The sequence below is a fragment of the Balaenoptera physalus genome (assembly GCF_965194825.1).
Source record: "Balaenoptera physalus genome assembly, chromosome: 11".
NCBI classification, from domain to species: Eukaryota; Metazoa; Chordata; class Mammalia; order Artiodactyla; family Balaenopteridae; genus Balaenoptera; species Balaenoptera physalus.
The window spans coordinates 68,967,419-68,993,599 of NC_138896.1; the positions used below are offsets into that span (position 1 = coordinate 68,967,419).

Sequence of the window (26,181 nt, forward strand, 5' to 3'; positions counted from 1 at the left end):
CTGCCATCTTGGCCACACATCTCCATGGGCCTTTATTTTCAAAGCTTAATAGGCTTTGAAGTCCATGGTCTCTGGGATCAAGAAGAGAGAGTGCAAGCTCATGCCTATTTTGATATATCTTCCAAAATATGTGTTATCTTAACAGAAACTAGGACTCTGGGTTGATATCACATCCCCTGTCTTGAAAGAAACTAGGTAGTATTCCTGTTCTGTTAGTTAATAGTTGATACCTATTGGATTCTGATAACCTCACCAGACAGTTTATTTTAGTATACAGTATTACTTTGAACTTTAGAGATTTGATATCAACAGCATAGTTAATGACCAGATAATCTTCTTGGAGGGAATTTCTTTAACTTCTAAGATCTATTTCATAAATAAGTAATGTGAGAGAGTTTTACTGAAATGAGAAACATCACACCAGTTGAGGGCCATTCTTTTTGCAACAGGGAGAGGATTTTGCCTAGATATTTGTTCATCATTGAGTCTTCTGTCTTGGTTTCCATGTACTTATTACATTGAGAACTTAGCAGAGCCTGCTGACTGGTTAATTTTGGAAAAACTCCAGGCAGAACTTGGTGTTAGTGATACTTTGTAGACTTTCTATTTAGAGAACACCCTGCTTCCTCTTTCTCTTCTTATAAGTTACAGTATAACTTCAAATCCAGTTAAAATTTGACCTCTCATGATCTTTCCTTAGCCAAGAGAAAAGAAACAATTTTTAAAATTCCATTTATTGTGTCACTGAGCCAAAGAAAACATTAGTTAAGGGCCATATAGAAAAAACAGTGTATGTGTTTTCTGACTAATTACGTTCTATTCTCTAAGAAAATTGATTGAGCTTTTACTATCTTGTGTGAGAATACCAGTGGGAATGGATAAGCTTAGAGTCCTTGTCTGCAGAGGCTTGGTAGCCTGTTTGGTGAAGATTTTTTTTAAAATAAATTTATTTATTTATTTATGGCTGCACTGGGTCTTTGTTGTTGGGTCTTCATTGCTGCGTGCATGCTTTCTCTAGTTGCGGCGGGTGGGGTCTACTCTTTGTTGTGGTGCGAGGGCTTCTCATTGTGGTGGCTTCTCTTGTTGCAGAGCTCGGGCTGTAGGCTCACGGGCTTCAGTAATTGTGGCACGCAGGCTCAGTAGTTGTGGCGCATGGGCTTAGTTTCAACGCGGCATGTGGGATCTTCCCAGACCAGGGCTCGAACCCATGTCCCCTGCATTGGCAGGCGGATTCTTAACCACTGCGCCACCAGGGAAGTCCCTGGTGAAGATTTAAAAACAAAAATAACAATAAAACCATAACCCCAGCAAAAATTATACCCTGAATGTTTACTCAAGTGTTTCTGACTGTAAGTGCTAGAGAGTTAAAGTTAATTTCATGAGCTTTTGAAATGAAACCTGGGAGCATAAAACTTACAGAATAAAATTTATTACATAAAACACATTTTAGATCAGTATTAAGGCCAATTAAACAGTGGTGGGAAATGGAAGGAGGGAAAGGAGAAGAGGAAGGCAGCAAAGGCATACGTAAATAGCTGAGTTGGGATGACACTTGCTGTTATTAGTTGGATTAATTAGAGCGATTACTTGTAATTACTCTTAGAAATGTTGATTAGCTGGCAGTCACTGTTCATATCTCCAATTCTTGCTCCAATTCTTAAGCCATTTTCAATAACATTTATCAGAGCAGCCTGGTGGCAGCACCAGCAACTTAGATTCTAGCAACATCTCTCTGAGAGGTAAGGTAAGATCCAGCAAAGGTCCCAGAGCCCTTAGGCTAGATAGAACTCTTTACCTTGATCCACAATTACTCTTATTTTTGTTTTTGTTCTTTTAACACCTTTTTAAGCTTAATTTTTATTATAATCTAATACAAGTGTAAGGTTTAAAACTAAATAGTTACACAAAGCTTATATAATAAAAGAGCACTTTTCAGCACTCCCAACTCCCATTGTCCCAGAGACATCTATCAATACTTTCATTTTTTTAAAATGTTTATTTATTTAGGTTGTGCTGGGTCTTAGTTGCAGCATGCAAACTCTTAGTTGTGGCATGTGAACTCTTAGTTGTGTCATGTGAACTCTTAGTTGCAGCATGCGGGATCTAGTTCCCTGACAAGTGATTGAACCTGGGCCCCCTGCACTGGGAGCGTGGAGTCTTACCCACTGGACCACCAGGGAAGTCCTAGTACTTTCATGTTTTTAAGCAGTTTCTCCTGGTATTTTGCTTCACACTTCTAAACAACATGCTTATACTGCTATTTCCTGATTTTTTTTTCAGTTTCAGTCATATGATGAGTTTTTACGTCAGAAGATGAGAATTTAGCTTTTATACCTCTCTTCCTTTCCTCTCCTCTCAGTGTGGTTATATTAAGATATTCAGTGTTCACATTATTATGGTTGTATAGGTATGACTCAAAGGAAGTCAGTAATGTATTATAATTACATTTCCTTATAAAAATGCTTTGTTTTTCCTTGAATTAAAAGGTTTGCTTGACTTTTCTTTAATGTACCTGTTGCTAATTAATCTTCAGTCTCTGGGACAGCAGTAAAACTCCTCTGCTGACGGTAACTGTCAACTCATCTTCTTCTGTGAGGCTTACCTCCAGGAGCCCTGTCCCCTCTGCTTTAATCTGGACTGGCTGTTCTTTAGGCCTGTTGCATTGTCCTGGAACCTCCCTTTACCATCATCGTGAGAATTTCTTTTACCTCTCTCCTGTTTTGGATTCCAAGTCTAACTCTTGATTTACTCCATGTCGATGAAACAACTTTTGCTTCTTTCCAAGAAAGAGTGAAAGAGAAGTATCTTTTGAGATATTGCACATCTGAAAATGCTTTCATTCTATCCTCACATTTATTTGTTAGTGTGGCTAAGTATAGAATTCTCAGAAATTATTATCCTTCAGAATTTTAAAGACCTTGCTGTTGAATAGTCCAATGTGTTGCTGTTGAATAATCCAGTAGTGTGGCTGTTGAATATTTCAGCGCTTCTTTCTCTTAGTTTTTTTTTTTTTTTCTGGAAACTTTAGGATTGTATCTGTATAGTGTCTTGAGTTTTACACTTAATGTGCCTGTGTGTGTGTGTGTGTGTGTGTGTGTGTGTGTGTTTCATATATTTGGTGGGCCTTTTCATCTGGAAACTTGTCCTTTGGCTTGAGGTTTCTTCTTTGTTTTTGTACTATTTCTTTGATAAATTTTTTTCTTGTGTACTCTTCTGGAATTCCTGCTAAGTGGATGTTGAACATCCTGGATTGTGCCCCTCTCTTTCTTCCTGTCTTCTCTCCCCCTCCTGTCTCTTTCCCTCTCCCCCTTTCTTCCTTCCTATGCTTTTCTGTTTTACAGCTCTTATCTTTTTATTCTGTTCTCAAGGAGAGTTTTTCAGTTTTATTTTCCAGTCCTTCTATTGAATATTCAAGTTATTATTTCTGCTGTCAGTCCAAAAACATGTTCTTGCATGCTGAATCTCCTTCTCCTCCCCCTCCCCCTCCTTCTTTTTGGTATTCTTGTTTCATGAATGCAATGTCTTCTCTCTGAGGCTACCAGTTATAAATGTGTTTTGAAGTTTTATTCTGTTCTCAGCATAGTTTGTTTACCCAAAGTTATTTTTCTCTTTGTTTTGTTCTGTGTCTTCTGTGATGGAAGCTTATCTTAAATATCTGGTGATCCTTGGTTGTCATTTCATGTTTAAGAATGAGGCACTAAAAAATTGATTGGAAGGGTCTGTTTGTGGGTCAGGATTTGTCAATTGGTAGCCTTCACTGTAGAGTGATTGTGCAGGAACTCAACTGTTTCTTTGGGGGAGATGCCCTAAATGTCAGCATTTGCAGGTCTTTTCTTTTGGGCCAGTAAGTTTCTTCAGAGACGGTATTCATAGCTCCTTCGGGAGTTGGGGGAGTGGGATGCTTGGCTGCTAGCATTCTGGGAACCTGGCAGAGGAAGAGGGTGGATGATTTTCCCAATCTGTAAGCAGACCTTCTCTGTGTCTCCAGACTTTACTTGACTCACTCTGGTCCTCAGCTGTGCCTGGTTTCTGGAGTTCAGGGCCTCTCTTGTTGAACTGCTCTAAGCGTTAAATCGTGTGGTCAGGGAGGTACCTGGACTCTAGGTTTGGGTAGGGATCTGATTGTTCCTTACACAGACTTTGAACCACCTTATTCTTACCCCCAACCCTGCAGTTAATCTCACTGCCCCACCTCATCCCCTACCCAAGTCCTTAGTTGTTGAGGCTTTTCAGCACTCTACAGCTGGAATCTGCTTACTTTGTTGGCTCTCACCCCATAGGCAGTTAGATTCTGTAGTAACTTAATTAGCCCATTTCCAAGCACTTTTCTTCTTCCAGAGCTGCATTTGAATGACTAGTATCTGCCCCACAGCCTGCACCCACCTCTTGGTACTACCCAGATTCCATCTTCTGAAAGAATATCAAGGCTTTTTCTCTGGAGGGTTTTCACTCTTGGAAATTCATTTCATTCTACTTCGATTAAAAAGCTAATTTGTTGATCTTCTCATTTCAAATGTACCTAGCCAGACTGGAAGTGTTATATATAGTATATTTCACTTTCGTATAAAAGAAATTTCCATTTCTTTTTTTTTAAAAGCTTCTTGGTTACATTGCTTTTTGGAGACCATAAACACTGAACTGAACGTGTTTATTTATTTATTTATTTTTGGCTGGGTTGGGTCTTTGTTTCTGTGCGAGGGCTTTCTCCAGTTGCAGCAAGCGGGGGCCACTCTTCATCGCGATGCACAGGCCTCTCACTGTCGCGGCCTCTCTTGTTGCGGAGCACAGGCCCCAGACGCACAAGCTCAGTAGTTGTGGCTCACGGGTCTAGTCGCTCCGTGGCATGTGGGATCTTCCCAGACCAGGGCTCGAACCCGTGTCCCCTGCATTGGCAGACAGATTCTCAACCACCGCGCCACCAGGGAAGCCCCACAAATTTCCATTTCTAACTTTGTACTTTTAAGGATTTTAAACACATAGTGAGGTTATTAACTTTGACTGCGATTATTAGGAATGTAACAATTAGTAAAGGCCTATTTCTGTGGCTGTATATTTTTTTTTATATGATTTAAAGTCTTAATCCAAGATGTATATATATATTTTAAAAAAATGTTTATTTATTTGCAGCTGCATTGGGTCTTCATTGCAGCGTGCGGGCTTTCTCTAGTGTGGCAGGCAGGGGCTACTCTTCGTTGTGGTGCGTGGGCTTCTCATTGCGGTGGCTTCTCGTTGTGGAGCACGGGCTCAGTCGTTGTGACTCACGGGCTTAGTTGCGCCGCGGCATGTGGGATCTTCCCAGACCAGGGCTCGAACCCGTGTCCCCTGCATTGGCAGGTGTATTCTTAACCACTGCGCCACCAGGGAAGTCCCCAAGATGTATATATTTTTTCAGTGTTCCACAGCCTTCCAGATCAGTTTTAAATTTAAATGTCAAGTTGGGAAAAATTTTTTAATTGCTTATATTAGGGATACTTTTTGTTCCATATATATATTTTAATATATTTATTTATATATTTATATATTTTACATAATTATACATATTAAAGTTTTAATAGGAAATTTTTCTGCTCTTATAAACATTTGATTTTATAATAAATATCACTGACTAAAAGGTATCTGTTAGGTAACACACCAAAACTTGTATATGGAAACAAGTATGATTTTTTTTAATTCATTGACTTCATTCAAATAATTTATTTTTATGGTAGAAGTTTTGCAGGTGAGAAGGTTAAATACATTGGTTCTAGGGCCCCCGTCAGTTACCCAAATTCAAAGATGCTCAAGTTCCGTATATAAGTGGCGTAGTGTTTACATATAACCTATGTACATCCTCCTGTATACTTGAAATCATCTCTATATTATAATACCTAATACAATGTAAATGCTATGTAAATAGTTGTAAATACAATGTAAATGCTATGTAAATAGTTGTAAATACAATGTAAATGTTATGCAAATAGTTGCTGGTGTTCAGTAAATTCTAGTTTTGCTTTTTTGGAACTTTCTGGAATTTTTTTTTTTTTTTTAATATTTTCAATCCACTGTTGGTTGAATCCACCCTTGTGGAGCCCATGGATAAGGAGGGCCTACTGTATATAGATAAAAGAAGTCAAAGTATAAGAGGGTGGAGCTATTGAGGGAACACAGTATGCATTTCTCTACTGGCTGTTTATTTAGATGCAAGCTTTGTGTTTTTGTCCACTGTATTGAAAAAGTGGAGGAATTTGATTTCTGAGATTGAATGTTGATAATCATCTCTTATATTAAGAATAACATTAGTTATTAAAGAAGTAACACCATTTGTGTGAAGTAAACTGTGCTAGCTTCCCCCCCCCCCCCGCAAATACAGCTGTGAATTTAGAAGAGCTTAGGGCCCTGAGCAATATGAAGAAAATGGATATAATAAAACCCAGGGACTTCACTCGTGGTCAGAACTGTGTAGTATTCATCAGCCTTTGTCTCAAATGTAAAACTAAAGCGGCTCAGTAGGAGCAGTGGTGATGGCTTTGTCAAGAGACTGAGACAGCAGAAGAGAAACAAAACTAAAACTCAGTGGTCTGAGGTCATTTAGTAAAAAAAAATAATGCCGCCATTTCATGGAGTCTCTTCTTAGTGCCAGGCATGTCACGCGTATTCTCTCATTTACCCTCACCGATCACTTACCACTTTTTAATAGAGAGAAAGCTGAGCTGGGAAGTTCTGTGATTTGTTCAGGGACTCATGACAGTAAGCAGAGTTGGAATTCAAACCAGGTTTGTAAGAGTTTAAAACCTGTAATTTTTTCACCATACTGTGTTACTAGAATTTGAAGGCATCATCTTTTGGTAGGATGGCCCAGAAATCTGTGTGTTCAAGATCCTAGTCAGTCAAGAAAACATTGTTACTTGTACTTAGGTTAAGACATAAGGAAAAAACCTTGGTTTAATAAAATATAAATTAAAGACATTCCATTGAAAATGGTTTTTAAAATGTTTTATCACTTAGAAACTCACACACCAGGTATCAAACTCAATTGAAGGAAACATCTCTTTGCTTTGTTCCAGGAAGATAAAGTGTTTTTGTGTTTTGGCCAGGGGTTAATGTGGAGGTTATTTCATTCCAGGAGGGATTTGATCACTGTAGTTTTCTGTTGCTGCTGTACCAAATTACCATAAGCTTAGAAACTTTAAACAATACAAATGTATTATCTCTTAGATACTGTCAGTCAGAAGTCCAATATGAGTCTCACTGGGCTAAAATCAAATGTTTCATAGTGGAGGCTCTGAGGAAGAATCCAGCTCATTCAGGGTGTTGACCAAATCCATTTTCTTGTGGTTGTTGGACTGAGGTCCCTGTTTTCTTGCTGGCTGTCAGCCTGAGGCCACTCTCCGGTCCCTGCACATGACCTCAACATCTCAGGAACTACCAACAACCTGTCACATCCTTCTCATGATTGAAATCTCCATCATAGGAAAGCATTTTCCATTGTAGGAAAGCATTTCGCATGACTCTTTCAGATCCTGAGCCTGTTTAAGACCTGGAAATGCAGTGGGACATCTGATGCACAGGCATTTAAACAGCATTTAAAAGATTGGGGGTTGTTAGGGTGTGGAGGGATTCTAAAGAGTGAGGCTTATAAAATGCCCTCTGATTTAGAGACAGAATTTTTTCCAAAGGCTTTTATAAAGAAGTCATGTTTTTCAGGTCTACTTTTTGTTTAAAATTTTTGTTTCTATTTGTTACTTGTTTTTTTATTTATCACCTACCTCCTTGTCCCTACTGCTTGTGTAATGCTTAGCACATGGTAGCTTTTCAATAAATTTATTGACTTACTCCTGGAGTGCAACTTACCCTTGCACAAAACATCTTCTGCAGATATGGACTGATGTGTTGGATTTTTTTTTTTTTAATGATTCGAGACTAGAGGTAACTATACTGTGACTAGATTGGAAGTTTTTTTATACTTCCTTTAGTTTGTTTCAGGACCTCTCACTTTGCTTTCTTTTTATAGGTTTATTGAAGCATAGTTGACATACAATAAACTGCACATATTTAAAGCATGCACTTTGATACATTTTGATATATTTTACATCTGTGAAACCATCAACAGTATCAAATGAATACATTCATTACCCCTAAAAGTTTCCTTGTGTCTGTAATCACTCCCGTTTTCCCTTCTCTGTGCAAGTTAAACATACAACTACCATATGACCCAGCCATTCCACTTCTAGGTAGTCATCCGAGAGAAATGATGCATATATCTGCCTTAAGACTTGTACTAGAATGTTCATAGAAGCTGTATGCATAATATCCTAAACTGGAAACGGCACAAATGTCCATCAGCAAGTGAATGAATAAACAAATTGTGATATATCCATACAGTGGACTACTATTCAGGAATAAAAAGGAACATATATTTAGTTTGAATTGAGGACTGCCATATTTGAAGCAGATTTGTTTCCTTTGTTGCATTTCTTATTTTTTATTAAAATTGACTTTTATTTCCTTGGCATACCCCACTCCCACCCCATGGAGGAAATATTAAGAAGTTAGTTATGGATGAACCATAAAAGGATGTAAGTTATATTTGGATAATTAAGGGTTGATTATTCCTCAAAAACTTATAGTCAAAAATGCTGAGTACAGTTTGTTCTGCTACAGGACGTGTTTCTATACACCAAATAGTTTATACATGGTCAGTAAATAAGAAATGATGTCAGTGATGGTGTGTGGGTTTTTATAAGATTTTTCATTGGCAAGAGGAGTAGAATAGAGGAAGTAGAATTTAAAAGGAAAGGAAAAAGCCCTCAGATTGGCTGCTGCACAGACAGATGTTCTTTCAAGTGTGGTTTAAGAACAGCAGAGATTAGTCCCTGGAAAAACAAACAAGCTAGTTCTCGCCCCAACTCTGGTCAGCTCCTGGAGGCCCTCCGTACCTGCGGGTTCCAACTTGGTTGAATCCACGGTTGCAGAGGGCTGACTGTACTGCACCATTTAATATGAGGGACTTGAGCATCCACAGATTTTGGTATCTGGAACCAGTCCCCGGCAGATACCTGTATTTACTCCTGGGCCCACCTTAACAACAGCCTCAGTCTCCATTGTTTTAGTGCCTGCAAATCTTTATTTTCACTTTATTTAGTTTTTGTTGATTGTTATTTCCTGAGGCAGTGCCCAGCCATGCTGAATTGCTTGCCTGGAGTTACCCATGTTACCTCCTGAGGAGCCAACTGTTAATTTTTGTTGGACTCAGGTTACAAAGTTGCATAAATTCTGAGTACTCTGTCCCGACCCTAATTTTACCCCCTTAATTTTTACTTTGCAGGATGAGGTTTTTTTTTTTTTTTTTTCAAGAACACATCAGTGGCATTCAAACAAAATACACGAATGTTAAAGTAGTTTATTTTAAACAATTTCCTGGCAATGTGTTTCTTAGTGTTTTTAGCTAATACATAAATCTTGGTTACTATGTGTCAAGTGTTCTAAGTGCTTATCAAAGATTATCTCATTTTATCCTCACAACAATGCAATTTAATGAGTCTGGTATTATCCTTATTTTATGGATAAGGGAATTGAGGAACAGAGGGGATGAGTAACGTGCCCAAGTTCACACAGCACAGTCAGTCTGGTTCCATAGCCTGTGCTCCTGACTACTGTGCTACATTGCCTTCTGTACCATGTTGAGTATAAATTAGATTTTAGTATGATTTTCTTATGTTAAGTCAGAGTGGTAGTTTTACAGCAAATTAAAACCTTATCAGCATTAAATTAGGTGAAAAGAGTTGCAGTGAACACATAAGGACAGCATAATAGCTTTATCTATTCAGAATCTGGGAAAATGATGTCAAATTTAAACACTGTTAAATTGTTATAATAGGTTTTTTTGGAAGTCTTCATTTCACTTCGTTATTTATGGTTTTAAATTTCTTCTTAGGCATATCACACCTGAAAAATTTTATGTGGAAGCTTGTGATGATGGAGCAGATGATGTACTTATCATCGACCGTGTGTCCACAGAAGTTACGCTCTCAGGTATTTCATGGCCAGATTTAGAAGTGTCTAGAAAGATTTTACACTTAAGTTGCAATAGTTAAATTAATGAGATCCATGTGAGTGTGTGGATCTCTGAGTGTCTTCCTAGAAAATTTTAATTCTTGCTACCTCATTTGATTTTTATGCATTAATTTTATACTTTTTCCTTTTCATGAAAAGGAGAAATGATCTTGAAAATTTTAGGTAGCATTTTACCATTCATAAGGATTTAAAAACTTTATTTGTTCCCTTATCAGTACCATAACAGGATTGGTTTTGTTGATATGTTAGGTTCCTTTCTACCTATAAGATTTGAATTATTTGAGTGTGAGAAAGTTGTTTTAACATTAAGTGTGTGGAATGTTAACAGCTGATTTGTTTTTGAAAATATTCATGACTATGAGGATAATTTATAAATGAAAAATAATATATACATCACTGGGTAAAACTTGTGTTTTAGGCAGAATGATTTTCCTAAGCTTTATCTATCTATCTTATCTATCAATCCAGTTATAATTTAGCTTTGCTTCTCTGGGGTGTGAAAAGCAACTTGTTTTTCAATTGTGTGGAACACTGATTTCTGACTAGATTAATGTGAAGTAATTTTGGTGATGAATTAATGTATCATGTGATATCACATTTAGAATTTTATATTTCACTTGTTTAAAAATTTACCTCTAGATAGTGTTCTGTATTAAATTTTTTTTTGAAGGGCAGTATTTGAGTAACCATAGAGTAGGCATTCGGTAAATGGCAAATATCCTTTGAACGGATTAAGTGAAACATGAAAATATTTTGCATAGGATACTAAAGTGTAAGAAAGGTAGGACTATAAAACTCCATTTCCTTGGTTGTCTGCTTTTTCTGGTAAGCTTTTCCTTTGACCAAATAAAGTAAGAGCTGTTTTAGTTTGATAATTTGGCATTTCCTGTGACTGTTGCTTGGTGACTGCTCTCTCAGAATAGCTGACTGATTTTAACCACCCTTAGTGTACTTCTGAAGTTTAGTCCCACTGCTTCTTTATAACATATTGGTACAACCCAGTGTCTTTTTTATTTTTTGGGGTGGGGGGCGGGCTGGGGGTGGTGGGCCTTGCCACGAGGATCTTAGTTCCCCGACCAGGGATCCATCCCGTGCTGCCGGCAGTGGAAGCTCAAAGTCCTAACCACTGGACCACCAGAGAATTCCCTACCACCTACTGTCTTATAAAAGCTTTAGTATGGATGTATTTTCAATTATTTTTTTGTCCTTTCAGTGACATTTTATTTGTAAGTAGAGAATGCAGACCCATTTGAGTGGACAAAGCTAAAGGTTTTGAATAGTTTGGATGTAAAAATGATAACCAAACAGTCATTGGTAGACACATGAAGAGATACTTTGACCTGAAGCTAGTGATGATGAGGGGCTGTCGATCACAGTTTCTCTGGCAGTTTCCTTTTACCATTGGGAATACAAACCATTGCCACCGAAAGAGGAATTTTTTTTCTTCCCTGAAAAACCAACATAGTCTTAGGAATTATCATAGTGTTATTGCTATTACGCTCCAGTTAATGTAACTTACAGCTGTATCAGTAGTACATTTATGTTTATCAGTGATCTCAATATATTCAGAATTTTCTCTGAGTTTTTAACTGCACTGGTATTTCCATTTTTCATGGTAATTAATTATGGCATAGCATTGCTAAGTAAATTGAATTATTGAGAGAAACAAGTGAATTTTAGACCTTATTCAGAATAAGTTTATTCAGAAAAACAGGACTGCCTTTAAGAAACAGGACTGGAGTTTACAGCAGTGTTTCAAAATGGGTCCCAGGCTGATAATTAAACTGTGACTGAAAGAAAAATTTTATAGCCACATAGGTTTGGAAAACTTTGAATTAAACAGTGGAACAGCTTTCGTTTACTGTAGGCCTTCTCAGAGCCTTTAATTTCCTACTGTGCATTGTGACTCTGGGAGAAGGAATAGAGTTAGTATGGATGTAGCAAAATAAGTTTCTTTGACTGGGAGACCCTACCTCCCCCCTTTTTGGGCATTATTCCCTAAACTAGAGTTCTACAAAATATGTTTTGTGAAGCACATTGGCTTAAAGTTTAACAATTGTGAAATGAACCTTGTAATGTAAGGTAGTCTTTATTAATAACGGCATTATTGATAAAATCGCAGCTAATGATATTGCCTCCCTGGATACCTGTATCAGTTTCTTTTAGACATGAACAGGAGGCTTTTCCTTCCTCCTCCCCTCTTGGATCTTGGCCTCCATGTCTCACATTCTTATTAGGGAATTAGGCGAGTCCTTTTTTTGCATTCCATTTGTTGCATGTTGAGATTAAAATCTTGTTTCAACTAGCATTTACTTTCTAATTCTCTTAAAGGGGTAAAGATTTGGTTTCTGACAAGAGGTTGAATAAATTTGGTTGAAAATTGGCTTTGGAAATAACCTTTAATTTACGTAGTGAGGTTGCTGAAGCATGTTACTTTTGGCACCATATTCTAGACAGGCAGAGAGACCTTTACATGTAACATGGACATCTTTATTTTATATTCTGCCAAAGTGGAGGTCTAACACTAATGAAGGAATATTGCTTTCTTAGAACGAAGCATGCATATTGAAGTAACCATTGAAATGAAACTAAATTTCTCTTTCAGTTGGTGAGCTTTTTCTAAGTGATTTTTCTTTACTTTTTTCTTTAAAGTCAAGAAAGATATTCCTCCTTCAGCTGTCACAAGACCAATATTTGGTATACTGGGCACAATTCATCTGGTGGCAGGTAAGAAAAATGAGCTAAGATGGACAAGAAGGTAATTAAATCGACGCTATTAGAGTATAAGATGAAGGCATACTTTATATCTCCCTTTAGGCAATAAATCTGTAGGTGTTTGTCATTAATTTCTAAAAGTACCCCAAATAGCAGGTGGTTAAATTTGTGAGCCTGAGGTTCTATTTTTTTTTTAAAATAAATTTATTTATTTATTTATTTTTGGCTGTGTTGGGTCTTCGTTGCTATGTGCGCGCTTTCTCTAGTTGTGACGAGCGGGGGCTACTCTTCATTGTGGTGCTCAGGCTTCTCATTGCGGTGGCTTCTCTTGTTGCAGAGCACAGGCTCTAGGCGCACGGGCTTCAGTAGTTGGGGCTCGTGGGCTCCAGAGTACAGGCTCAGTAGATGTGGCACACGGGCTTAGTTGCTCCGCGGCATGTGGGATCTTCCCGGACCAGGGCTCGAACCCGTGTCCCCTGCATTGGCAGGCGGATTCTTCACCACTGTGCCACCAGGGAAGTCCTGGACCAGAGTATTCTAAACCTTCAACTCCATGGTTCTGAGTTACTAGGAAAGCGATGGTTTTTAATCTAAATTTTATTTCATTGAACTTTTGAAAAGTTCCTATTGTATTAGGCACTGTGCTGGATGTTATTTATAAAAGATGCAAGTCCCTTTTGTCCTGTAGCTTACAGTTGAGTGAGAGAGGCAGTTAAATAGTAAATTACTGCAGAACAGTGTGACAAGTTCTAGGAGAGAGATGTACATAGGAAAACTTTCAGGGAGGGCACTTGTGGTTAGAGCCTTGAACAGATGTGAAGAATTAATCTAGTGGTAAAGGCTTACCCTGGTTTATTTGTGGGAGGAGGAGGTGGCCAGGATCAGGGTTGGTGTATTAATGCATGGTGCTGGGATTGCTTCTTGATTCCTGACCACTCATCTTTGGAATGTTGCAGTAACCAGTTAGTTATACTGCCCCAGCACATTTCTCTACCATTTAGAATGACATGAGGGACATGGGAGGTGTAGTTATCTGCAGTGGCCAGATATTATGACCTGTGATGCTTTAAGCTACACGTTGGGAAATGCATTAGCAGAGGCCCGTATGCTTTGGGGATGACAGGAGAGTGAGAGAGAAGCGTTTTCTGTCTGTACTTTCCATCTGCTAGGATCACTGCTCTGGTTACCAAAAGCTTTTACTTTTATCTTTCTGAGAAAAAATTTGATCTTTCAGTAAAAATTTGTCTAAATAATATGCTGGTCTTTCTATTCATAAATTACAAGATTGCTTTTCAAAAAGTATGGGTCCTTTATCTATTTAGCACAGCTCTCGCCTTTATTTATTTTTATTTATTTTGGCTGCGCCTCAAGGCTTGCAGGACTTTAGTTCCCTGACCCGAGATCAAACTTGCACCCTCGGCAGTGAAAGCGCGGAGTCCTAACCACTGGACTGCCAGGGAATTCCCGCAACTCTCGCCTTTAAAGAGTAAGGACTGCTATTTCTGGCTTTACAGTTGCCTCATTTCTATTTATGTGTACTTGGCTTTGCTTTTTTGCAGGTAATTATCTAATTGTCATTACCAAAAAGAAGAAAATAGGTGAATTTTTCAATCATGTAATCTGGAAAGCAATAGATTTTGATGTCCTTTCTTATAAGAAGACAATGTTGCACTTAACTGATATTCAGGTAAGAACTGGAAGCACATACTAATTGCAAAATCCAAAGAAGTCCCATGGGGTGGATGGGGAAGGGAGGTGGAACACAAAGAATGTTTGATGGATTTCTTTTAAACCTAATTATTTAAACAATGCATAGAGCATGGTCACTCTACATACCTAGCCCTAAAATGTATTATTTTTTTTAAAACTGTTCATATATTTTATTGCACTTGGGTTTTTTTTTAACTGACTCAATTCTTAGATATGAAATTTCATACGAGAGAAAAGGACAGACTGAAAATGCACATGTAGTCAACACGTAGATTTAACTTCATATCCTTTTTGTGAAGAAATAAAATATTAAATATCTTTCCACCATTGTAAAGCAGTTATACTCCAATAAAGATGTTAAAAGAAATAAAAATAAAAGGGATGCTCCTATATATTACTAAAAAAAAAAATTATTTTTGAAGTTTCACTCATCCCATTTCATTCCCTCTTTCCCTAGGGAGAAAGCTTTCTTCAGTTTTGCCACATGGGAATATAAGTGTGTGTGCATGTGTACATGTTCAAACAGTCCTCTTTTTGCTCAGTTCCTATATGCATGGATTTCAGTTACCACAGTTTAGTTAACACCAGTTCCCAACAACACACTTTAAATTTCAGTTCCCATGATATATTGACTAAAGAATTAGCTCACCAAAGATGAAAGTGCAATGAAACAAAAAATGATGACTCTAGAAGTGAAATTCACATTGAACATGAATAGAGTATAGAAGAAATAGCTGATGGTGGGAATAAGAGACTCTGGATACGCAGCCAGAGGTCTCAGTGAAGGTGATGTTATCGACATTAATGGTCAAGCGGTTGTGATGAAAAGGTTGAACGTGTCGCAGAGCAAGTGATGCCTGTAACAAACTTCACATTAAAGGAACTCACAGAAGTATTTCATGATATTAATAGTATGAAGGATTAAGTGTTAGAAGCTAGTTCAGGCTTAGATGTACGACAGTTCATCAGGGTATAGAAAAGATGGTATCATAAGTTACATGCTGAGAAGAATGTAAGCACTGTTCAGGCTACTCTTGATAAATTTTGACCAGAAGTAAAATATTTTTAATTATCAATGTTTCAAATTACAGTATACTAAGTAACGTTTTACTATTTTTTCATTTCCCTATACATTTATAACTTACAGTAGGAGAGTTTTTAATGTGTTGATTAAAAAATTTTAAGTCACGGAATGATCTTAACTTTCCTTATGATTATTAAGATAATATAAGATTATTAAGATTAAGATAACATGATCATTTTTATAGTCCCACCCTATCGTGCAAAGTGAAGACTGCCTGTATTCATATTCAAACAATATCTGTTTTTGCTTGCAGTATTTTTTAAAACTTACATGAATGGCATTAACCCTGTTCTAGTTTTTGAAAATTACTTTTTTTAAGTCAACATTATGTTTAGAGATTTACATCTGTTGAGTACTTGTTTTCTAAATGTACTTTATTTACAGTATTTGCTTTTTTAAAATTTTAAGTTGTATTTTTATTCCCAAGATTACAAAAAGTTTGTTTTTAAAAGAAAGCTAATTATTCTAAAATATGTATCTTACCTATGATAAACATTTAAAAAAAATCAGTCCTAGCACTATTGTCTTATTGGCTAAGTAAAGCTGTAGAATATAGTTTTTATACTTTAAACTTAAAATTTCTTTCTTACTGTATATATATCAATATATTAATAAGTTCATTCTCTATGAGACACGATAATTTAAGGCAATAAAAATGGTTGTTTTCATTTAATAGCCTAGTAATATTTACTTGAACAGTTTCTTCTTTATTGCTATAGTTTGTTTTCAGGCTATGTAACTAATTTTAGCATTCCTCGCTGTATATGCTTTGCTTATTTATACCTTTTGTTTTTTATAAAAATGTTGAGGCCAACTTAAAAACTTTGTACGTAGATTCGTAACATGAATTAACATGTTAATCATTTGCTAAACATTAAACAGTAACAAACATTAAAAATTATTTTTTAAAACAAGGATAAAAACAAATGTCAATCTTGGTATTCATCGGGAAAGCCAGCTAAAATGATTATCAGAAAATAAATAGATATACTGCTTTTACTGGCTCTTCCTTTATTGCTTATTGAAGTATAATTGACTTACAATATATTAGTTTCAGGTGTACAACATGGTAATTCAATATTTTTACGCATTATAAAATGATCACCATGAGAAGTCTAGTTACCATCTGTCACCATACAAAGTTACTAAAATATTATTGACTATATTCTGTATGCTATATATATATATATATTTTTTTTTTTTAAACAATTTATTTTATTTATTTATTTTTGGCTGCATTGGGTCTTTGTTGCTCTCACAGGTTTTCTCTACTTGCGGAGAGTGGGGTCCACTCTTAGTTGCGCTGCGCAGGTTTCTCATTGCAGTGGCTTCTCTTGCTGCAGAGCACGGGCTCTAGGTGTGCAGGCTTCCGTAGCTGTGGCTCGCAGGCTCTAGAGCACAGGCTCAGTAGTTGTGGCGCACGGGCCCAGCTGCTCCGCGGCACGTGGGATCTTCCCGGACCAGGGCTCGAACCCGTGTCCCCTGCATTGGCAGGCGGATTCCTAACCACTGTGCCACTAGGGAAGCCCTGTATGCTATATATTATATCCCCATGACTTACTTATTTTATAAATGGAAGTTTGTATCTCTTAATCTCCCTTACCTGTTTCACTCGTCCTTCCTACCCCTCCCTCCCCACTGCCAACCACCAGTTTGTTCTCTGTCTATGGGTCTGTTTGTATCATTTTTTTAACTCTTTTTAAATTTTTTTTATTGGAGTAAAATTGCTTTACAATGTTATATTAGTTTCTGCTGTACAGTGAAGTGAGTCAGCTATACCTATATCCCCTCCCTCTTGGACCTCACTCCCACCGCCCACCCCTATCCCACCCATCTAGGTCGTCACAGAGCACTGAGCTGAGCTCCCTGTGCTATACAGCAGGTTCCCACTAGCTATCTATTTTACACATGGTAGTGTATTTATGTCAAACCTCATCTCCCAGTTCGTCCCACCCTCCTCTCCCCACTGCTGCCCATGTCCACATGTCTGTTCTCTATGTTTACGTCTCTAATCCTGCCCTACAAATAGGTTTATCTGTACCATTTTTCTAGATTCCACATATATGTGTTAATATATGATATTTGTTTTTCTCTTTATGGCTTACTTCACTCCGTATGACAGACTCTAGGTCCATCCACATCTCTACAAATGACCCAGTTTCATTCCTTTTTATGGCTGACTAATATTCCGTTGTATATATGTACCACATCTTCTTTATCCATTCATCTATCGTTGGACGTTTAGGTTGTTTCCATGTCCTGGCTATTGTAAATAGTGCTGCAGTGAACATTGTGGTGCATGTATCCTTTTGAATTATGGTTTTCTTGTCAGTGTCTTACAGTTTTCTAATGACGGGTCTTTTTACCACCTTGGTTAGATTTATTCCTAGGTAATTTATTCTTTTTCATGCAGTTGTAAATGGGATTGTCTTCTTAATTTCTCTTCCTGTTCATCGTTACTGCATAGAAATGCAACAGACTTCCTGTATATATTAATTTTATATCCTGCCATTTTATTTTTATTTTAAAAATTTATTTATTTATTTTATTTTTGGCTGCATTGGGTCTTCGTTGCTGCGTGTGGGCTTTCTCTAGTTGCGGCGAGTGGGGGCTACTCTCCGTTGTGGTGCGCAGGCTTCTCATTGCGGTGGATTCTCTTGTGCGGAACGTGGGCTTCAGGCACACGAGCTTCAGTAGTTGTGGCACGTGGGCTCAGTAGTTGTGGCTCACGGGCTCTAGAGCGCAGGCTCAGTAGTTGCGGCGTGTGGGCTTAGTTGCTCCGCAGCACGTGGGATCTTCCCAGACCAGGGCTTGAGCCTGTGTCCCCTGCATTGGCAGGCAGATTCCTAACCACTGCGCCAGCAGGGAAGTCCTACTCTACTAGTTTTTTGGTGGCATCTTTACTTTGGGGTTTTCTAAATATAGTATGTCATCTGCAAACAGTGACAATTTTACTTCTTTTCAATTTGGGTTCCTTTGATTTCTTTTTCTTGTCTAATTGCTGTAGGTAGGACATCTGATAATATGTTGAGTGAAAGTGGTGAGAATGGGCATCCTTGTTTTATTCCTGATCTTAGAGGAAATGCTTTCAGCTTTGCACTGTTGAGCTTGATGTTGGCTGTAGGTTTGTCATATATGGTCTTTTTTTTTTTTTTTGGCCCCGTCACGTGGTTTGTGCGATTTTAGTTCTTTGACCAGGGATTGAACCTGGCCCTCAGCGGGGAAAGCATGGAGTCCTAACCACTTGACTGCCAGGGAATTCCCTGGTCTTTATTAATAATATTAAGGTATGTTCCTTGTATACCCACTTTGTTGAGAGGTTTTATCATAAATGGATATTGGATTTTGTAAAAAGCTTTTTCTGCATCTATTGAGATGATCATATGATTTTTATTCTTCAGTTTGTTAATGTGGTGTATCATATTGATTGATTGGTGGATATTAAACTGTCCTTCCGTTCTTGGGATCAGTACCACTTGATCATGGCGTGTGATCTTTTAAATGTACTGTTGAATTTGGTGTGCTAATGTTTTGCTGAGGATTTTTGCATTTGTGTTCATCAGTAATGTTGGCCTATAATTTTTTGTGTGTGTGCGGTGTCTTTATCTGGTTTTGGCATCAGGGTAATGCTAGCCTCATGGCATCAGGGTAATGCTAGCCTCATGGAATGAGTGTGGAAGCATTCCTTCCTCCTCAGTTATTTGGAATAGTTGAGAAGGATAGGCGTTAACTCTTCTGTAAATGTTTGGTAGATTCACCTGAGAAGCCATCTGATCCTGGACTTTGTTGGTAGTTTTTTGATTACTGATTCAATTTCGTTACTGGTAATAAATCTGTTCATATTTTCTGTTTCTCCCTGATTCAGTCTTGGGAGATCGTACGTTTCTAGAAATTTATCCATTTCTTCTCGGTTGTCCATTTTATTGGTGCATAATTATTTGTAATAATCTCTTATGATCCTTTGTATTTTTGTGGTGTTGGTTGTAATTTGTCCTCTTTCATTTCTCATTTTAGTTAGGCCCTACCTCCTTTTTTCTTGATGAGTCTGGCTGAAGGTTTATCAATTTCTGTTTATCTTATCAGAAAAACAGGTCTTAGTTTCATTGTTCTTTTCTGTTGTTTGCCCTGGGGTGTCCCGGCACTGGTGCCTGCCTGCTGGTGGGCAGGTTAAGCCCCTGCACTAAGAGGCCAGAAGGAGGACTCCAAAATGGCACTTGCTAGCACGAGTGTCCTCGTGGTAGAACAGACTCCCTAAGACAGCTGCTGCCAACATCTGCACCCCCAGTAGCAGTCCCAGTTGCCTCCTGCCTCTCCAGGAGGCTCGCAAAGATCACTAAGTGGGTCTGACTTAGGCTCCCTTCAAATGCCTACACGCTAGGACTTGGAGCATGTGAGATTTTGTATGGGCTCTTTAAGAGTGGAGTCTCTGTTTCCTACAGTTGTCCTGCTCTCCTGCACACAAACCCTGCTGGCCTTCTGGCCTTCAAAGCCAGACATTCTGGGGGCTTGTCTTCCTGGTGCAAGATCGTTGGCCTCAGTAGCTGACGTGGGGCTCAGACCCCTTGCTCACTGGGGAGAACCTCAGCAATTGTGATTATTCTCCCCATTTCTGGGTCACCTACCTGAGAGTGTGGGTCTTGACTATACCAGGTCTCCACCCCTCCTACCCATATCATGGTTTCTTCTTTATATCTTTAGCTGTGAAAAATCTGTTCTACTAGTCTTCAGTTCTCTCATAGATAGTTGTTCTGTGAATAGTTGTAGTTTTGGTGCGCCTGTGGGAGGAGGTGAGCTCAGGGTCTTCCTACGCTACCATCTTGGCCACTTCTCTCTCTCCTGGACTTTTCTTTTCAGTCTTTGCTTTTTTTTTTTTTTTTGGTAAAGAATTCCATTTAACTTCCCAACTAGCCCAAACCAGTAAAGTTTCTTAGGGATGAGGATGGTATTGTTCTCTTGTTATTGACTCTCTGTTACTGGGCCCCTCTTGAATTTATGTTTTTCTTCTGTCAAATAGGATAATTAATGCTAAACTAGCAAGGGGTTGCTGTGAAGATGAAGGAGAATCTCTGTAAAGTGTCTGGGACACAGTAGGTCATAACCTAAAGTGGTGATGTTTTGTTAAAGTAACTCTTCTGCCCTTTAAAGTAAAAATTGTGAAGGATACCAATGGGAAAGGAGGTCTGCCTAATCAGTTAATATAATACCCTATGGTGTTGAGCATTGTCCATGTATCAGGAACTGTCCCAGGTCCTGGGGAAATGGTGAGCATCTCCTCGCCCAGTCTTTGTGCCAGTGGCATTTAACAGGGCTGAACTTACAGGTTTTTATTTTCACTCTTTTGTCATGTTGATAGATTCCTTTTCAAGTACAAGATAGACTGATTATTTGCTCTCCTTTGTTTACAGTTACAAGATAACAAAACTTTCCTAGCAATGATAAACCATGTCTTGAGTGTGGATGGGTTTTACTTTTCAACGACATATGATTTGACCCATACTTTGCAGCGGCTGTCTAACACTAGTCCAGAGTTCCAGGAAATGAGTCTCTTGGAAAGGGTAAGCTTAATCTTCAATTATTATTACTTTTTTTTTTTTTAATTTTAAGGAGCTTGTCTCTGTTTCATCCATAAAATACATATTGATTTTTCTCAGTCCTGGCTATATCAGGATCATGTATGGGGCTTTGAAAGTATACCAGGTTTCAAATAGACATCTCATTTCCAAATTCAGGACCCCAGAATCTGTGTATGTTACACAGACAGGATTGAGAACCACAGGGGTCCATTTTCAGAAATCTAGCTTAAACATGAATGTTGGTAATTTCCTAGCTCTCAGTGTTCTGTGTTATAACAATTATTAGCATTAGCAACACAATTATACTTGTAAAATTAATGTTCTAATGGATGATGTTCTTTCTGCAGTGGTGTTATTTATAGTTTTTACAAGTAGAAAAGTAACAACTTGTTAAGAACTTGAAAAATATGCTTTTGTTTAGGGTGGGGGTTTTGGTTATTTTATTGACTTAAGTGTATCTTTAAAACTGGACCTCAGATGATCTCAACGTAAAATTTCTGCTGTTCAGGAACCTAGATAATTGCTGCCTTGATTTTTTGTTAGCAAAAGTAGATATGTTTAGGGGGCAGACAGCATTTAAAAGGTTGCTGTCAAAAAAAAAAAGTTGTCAGATATCTGTTAGGTTGGACCATATGAAATTGCCACTAATTGACCATATTTGACCAATAAAAATGATCATTTTATATAGCTCAACCTAAATCGTTTTTTTTTTGGCTGCATTGGGTCTTTGTTGCTGCGCGCGGGCTTTCTCTAGTTGCGGCGAGCAGGGACTACTCTTCGTTGCAGTGCACAGGCTTCTCATTGCGGTGGCGTCTCTTGTTGCGGAGCACGGGCTATAGGCGCGCTGGCTTCAGTAGTTGTGGTTCGCAGGGTCTAGAGCACAGGCTCAGTAGTCGTGGAGCACGGGCTTAGTTGCTCCGCGGCATGTGGGGTCTTCCCGGACCAGGGATCAAACCCGTGTCCCCTGCATGGGCAGGTGGATTCTTAACCACTGCGCCACCAGGGAAGTCCTAAATCAATATTTTAGTTGGCTTTTTAAAGACTTTATAGTCTAATTTTGTAAGATTATATGTAGGCTTCAATGTAAGTTTAGATGTAAGCTAAGCAATGAAGAAATTTGGCGTTTAACTGCAAAGAGACTCTTGCTTTTTTGCTGCAGTCTCCATTTGCTATGAAATGTCTCTCAAATGCCTGCTATGTACCAGGCACTGTACTAGCCACCAGCCACACAGGATGAAAAGACATGCCGCTGCCTTGCGGGAGCCTGCAGTCTGCTGGGGAAGTGGAAGTCCAGGCAATCACAGAACAAGGGACAATTGCTGTCACAGAGATAGGTACCCAAGTGTGGTGGGATCCTGAAGGAAGACGGGACTCACTCTGTCTGGAGGAGTCAGGGACGACTGTACAGAGGAAGGTGATTTTTGAGCCGAGACTTAATGATGAATAGGCTTTATTGATCAGGCGGCCGTGGGAGAAGGAGGTTTCCAGTCAGAGGCAGTGGCAATATTAGGCTAAACTGAAGAAGAAGCCATCTCATCTGTTGGGATGGGAGGGAATTTTTTGTCAGCTAATCAGAAGAGTCAAAGTTACCATAACTTTGGGAATCACAAAAGTGATAAGTGAACCATATATACTATAAACATTTTATCTCAACTTAAAACATACAATTTTACATTGACTGGTCAATTTTTTGATGTAGGATCGTAAGCTCTTCTTTGTTTTTGGTTCCTTGATTTCTAATTGTCTTTACTGTATAAATTATATCCATAATGCTTTCCAGTTTGAGTCTCTTTAAAGATTTTGACACAGAGCAGTCTGTTTGCGGAATACTATATATTTTTACTATGTTTCTCCAATCTTTTATAGTTGCCATTTTTCCTCCTAATCCAACAGAAGTTTTGTTTTTAGCAGCTTGCCTTTTATCAAGTTCTGTTCTAAATCATTCAACTTTATAGAAAGAGCAGTTTATTTTTAAGTCATATTTCATTGATTTATAAAATAGTTAAATTATGTTATGAATAATAAGAAAATCTGGCACAAACTGATTGGGAACACACAGTCTGAATCTCAGGAAGTGTACCATTCAACTGGTTATGCCTGAGTGCAAGAGCCACTCCTCGTGACTTTCTGCTGGTGACGGGGGACAGGGGAGTGTCCGTTGCTGTGTTTTATAAAGAGAATGAAGAGACTTGGTTAGTCTGCTGAGTTGCTGAGGGAGTTCCTTCTGTATAGTTTGAACGTCAGAGTGGCCAGAGATGAGAGCAGAGAGTTAAGTAGGGGTTGCCAGATTCCAGGATTGGTTAGGCCATGTGAAGATTTGGTTCTTTAGATGACAGTGAGCCAGTGAAGAATTTCCAGCAGACAAGAGATGTGTCACGTTAGACAACAGCTGCTGGCAGCATGTGGAGGAAGGGTGTGAAGGGCCAGGCTAAGGCTTGAGTGAGGCCAGGGAGGCTGTTTTAGTAGTTGGGCTGCAGTCAGGTGTTAGCCAGGGGTGGTGAGAATAGATATGTAGAAGAGGAAATGGATCTGGAAGGGGATTTAGGACTCGATGATTGATTAAATATAAGAGAAGGAGCCTGCAAGGACTGCCAGGTTTCTGTATGGGCCAGCAGCACTGTCTTGAGGCAACGAGACAGGGATACCCGGAGGAGGGGCAAGTTGGCGGGGAAGTGGAGTTCTTTTTGCAGCATGTCAAAGAGACCTGCTCCTAGCCACCAGGTGGAGACATTGACTGTTATACTTTTCTTTCTATAGAAACTCAAATTGGCAGGAGATACTGAATATTAATTTTAAAACTTCTCTCTTAGGCAGACCAGCGGTTTGTATGGAATGGTCATCTTCTAAGAGAACTTTCTGCTCAGCCAGAGGTAATGTACACTAAATAAAACCAGCTTATTTGTTACAGTTCAAGTTTTAATTGAATACATGTTATAAAATGGCTACCTAATTGCCAAGGATTTTGGTAAAGAATTCTAATTTAACTCTGTTTATAACTTATGGACTTCGATCCGATCTGCCCTCCCACATCACTGTAGGTTGAAGAAAATACCTCAGTAAAAATACATTGCTTTCTATAAGTGAGAGAGAGAGAATGGGTCTTGGTAGATGAATAATGTTAGAAATCAGGCCAGAGCTAATTCCCCAGGCAGTGGAGAGCTCTGCATTTGTCTTCCTATGGGAACCTGACTCCCTTCAGTCACCCAGGATAGACATGCATAGGTGTCACCTTCCTCTGTTCTTGGTTTATACAAATGAGATGTAAACAAGGAGGCCACCTAGGAAGCATAATGTATTGAATCTAGGTAAACAGATTTGCCTAATGGCGTTATTTCTTGGCATTTGCTTTGCTTTTTCGGGAAAACTAGTTTAAACTGCGAACCGTTAGCGAACCGTTAGCGTGGGGATATCTTTTCCCTGGAGCAGTGAACTTGTTTCGGGAAAAGACTGAGAAGGAGGGAGATAAATATTCTGCAACTTCATGTAGTTTTATTAGTGTTCCAAAATCTGCAAATGTTCAAGCCCAAATGATTATAGCACGTACTTAAATTTTTTTAATTAAAAAGACAATGTTACATTAGAGAAATGTCTTTAAAATTAAAAGTTACCCATAAGCTTACTACTTTGTTGTATTTGTATATTACCTCCCCATCTGTAAATATTTTTTATATAGTGCTTCTTTTTGTTTATTATTTTTGAAGTATATTTATTCCTAAACGTAACATACGTCTTCATTTCAGGTCCATCGGTTTGCTCTTCCGGTATTATATGGCTGTATCCTTACATATTACTCTTTAGTTTTCTAGCAGCCTTTATTTAAATATTATTAGAAGTTAGATTTAAAGACAGTTTCAAATATTACATGAGGAGAGTATTTTAGAATTAGTAGAAATCTCTTTTGATAATAATATCAAACCATTAACATAAAATCTTAGAATACTGGTTGTAAATGACCGTTGTTTTTTTAATAGAATGAACTCTTTAGACTGACTAATGCTCTCTGGTGCTGGTGTTTTAAAAGAAGAAATATGTCTACTGTGTTTTGGCTTTACTAGACTTTGTATCAATAAACAAGAATAGTTTTAGCCTATTGAGAATTTTCCTTAGCAATTAAAAAAGTTAGACTCAGGAACTAGGGTAACCAGCAAGTTGGAGAGGAGAATTACAATTAAAACTTATATTTGTCATTTGAAATAGCCACAGAAAAATGAAAATACATGGTGTACAAAGAATGATGCTTGGGGTGAGGTGTAGTACAAATGCAAAATGAGTAATGGTTATCTAATTGTAAGTTCATTTTTAAAGCTTATCTTTATCATAGACATCATAATAAAAATAGGGAAACAAAGTGAGCTGGCTGTTAAAGGGTAAGCACAGTGTGCTGATGAGTGCCTATCGTCAGGACTCTGCCCTGCAGAAACTGAGGGGGTCTTTCTATCACATACCCCCAAAGAAGCTTAGTAACTAACACAACAGTCTGTGATTTATTTGTTCATTATGTTAGTATGATTTCCTTAAATTATTATGCTTGTTATACTTAAAAACAGAAAAGTAATGCAGGAAACATTTTCCACAGTTGTGGGGGAATAAAAATCAGAAAATGGCAGGATAAAAGCTCTTATTTATTCTGGTTTTTGTTTTTGTTTTTCCCTGGAGCTCTCTTAAGTTCTCCTAAGGATGAAATAATAACAAGCCTACTATTTAGGTAGTGCTTTAAGGGTTTGGGCCAATTGTGTGTATGTGTTTTTTTAATTCCAAAATGAGATTGTGAATGGGCAAATGATAACAAATGAGATTATAGAACACTTTTTCTAGGTGATTTCAGAAACAGTTTATCTGTTTAGCTTTAAATCTGAAGCTTTACATTGGCTTTTGTTTAGTGTAGCTTTTTGACTAGAACTGTCCTCAGATGTTTCGTGTATTTAGAGAGAGATCAGCAAGAAAAAAGGGCCCAAGGCAGGAGCGTGACTGGAGCAGAGAACGGACAGGGAGTGAGAGCTGTGTTCAGAGAGGCTGCTGGACCCACATCGTGCAGGGCCTTAGAGG

At 38.2% G+C, this 26,181-nt stretch overlaps 2 protein-coding genes across 2 annotated transcripts in view; one reads left to right on the plus strand and one right to left on the minus strand.

Moving 5' to 3' along the window:
- Positions 1 to 26,181, minus strand: part of SLC6A20 (solute carrier family 6 member 20) — a 152,627-nt gene that overhangs the window by 50,227 nt on the left and 76,219 nt on the right. The gene's annotated exons all lie outside the window — the stretch shown is intronic.
- SACM1L (SAC1 like phosphatidylinositide phosphatase) overlaps positions 1 to 26,181 on the plus strand; it is a 60,440-nt gene that overhangs the window by 9,642 nt on the left and 24,617 nt on the right. Inside the window, exons 2-7 of the mRNA XM_082413882.1 lie at positions 9,914 to 10,011; positions 12,706 to 12,780; positions 14,328 to 14,455; positions 20,968 to 21,117; positions 23,946 to 24,005; positions 24,876 to 24,909. Of these exons, the coding sequence (XP_082270008.1) occupies positions 9,914 to 10,011; positions 12,706 to 12,780; positions 14,328 to 14,455; positions 20,968 to 21,117; positions 23,946 to 24,005; positions 24,876 to 24,909 (545 nt within the window). The remainder of the gene's footprint in view (positions 1 to 9,913; positions 10,012 to 12,705; positions 12,781 to 14,327; positions 14,456 to 20,967; positions 21,118 to 23,945; positions 24,006 to 24,875; positions 24,910 to 26,181) is intronic.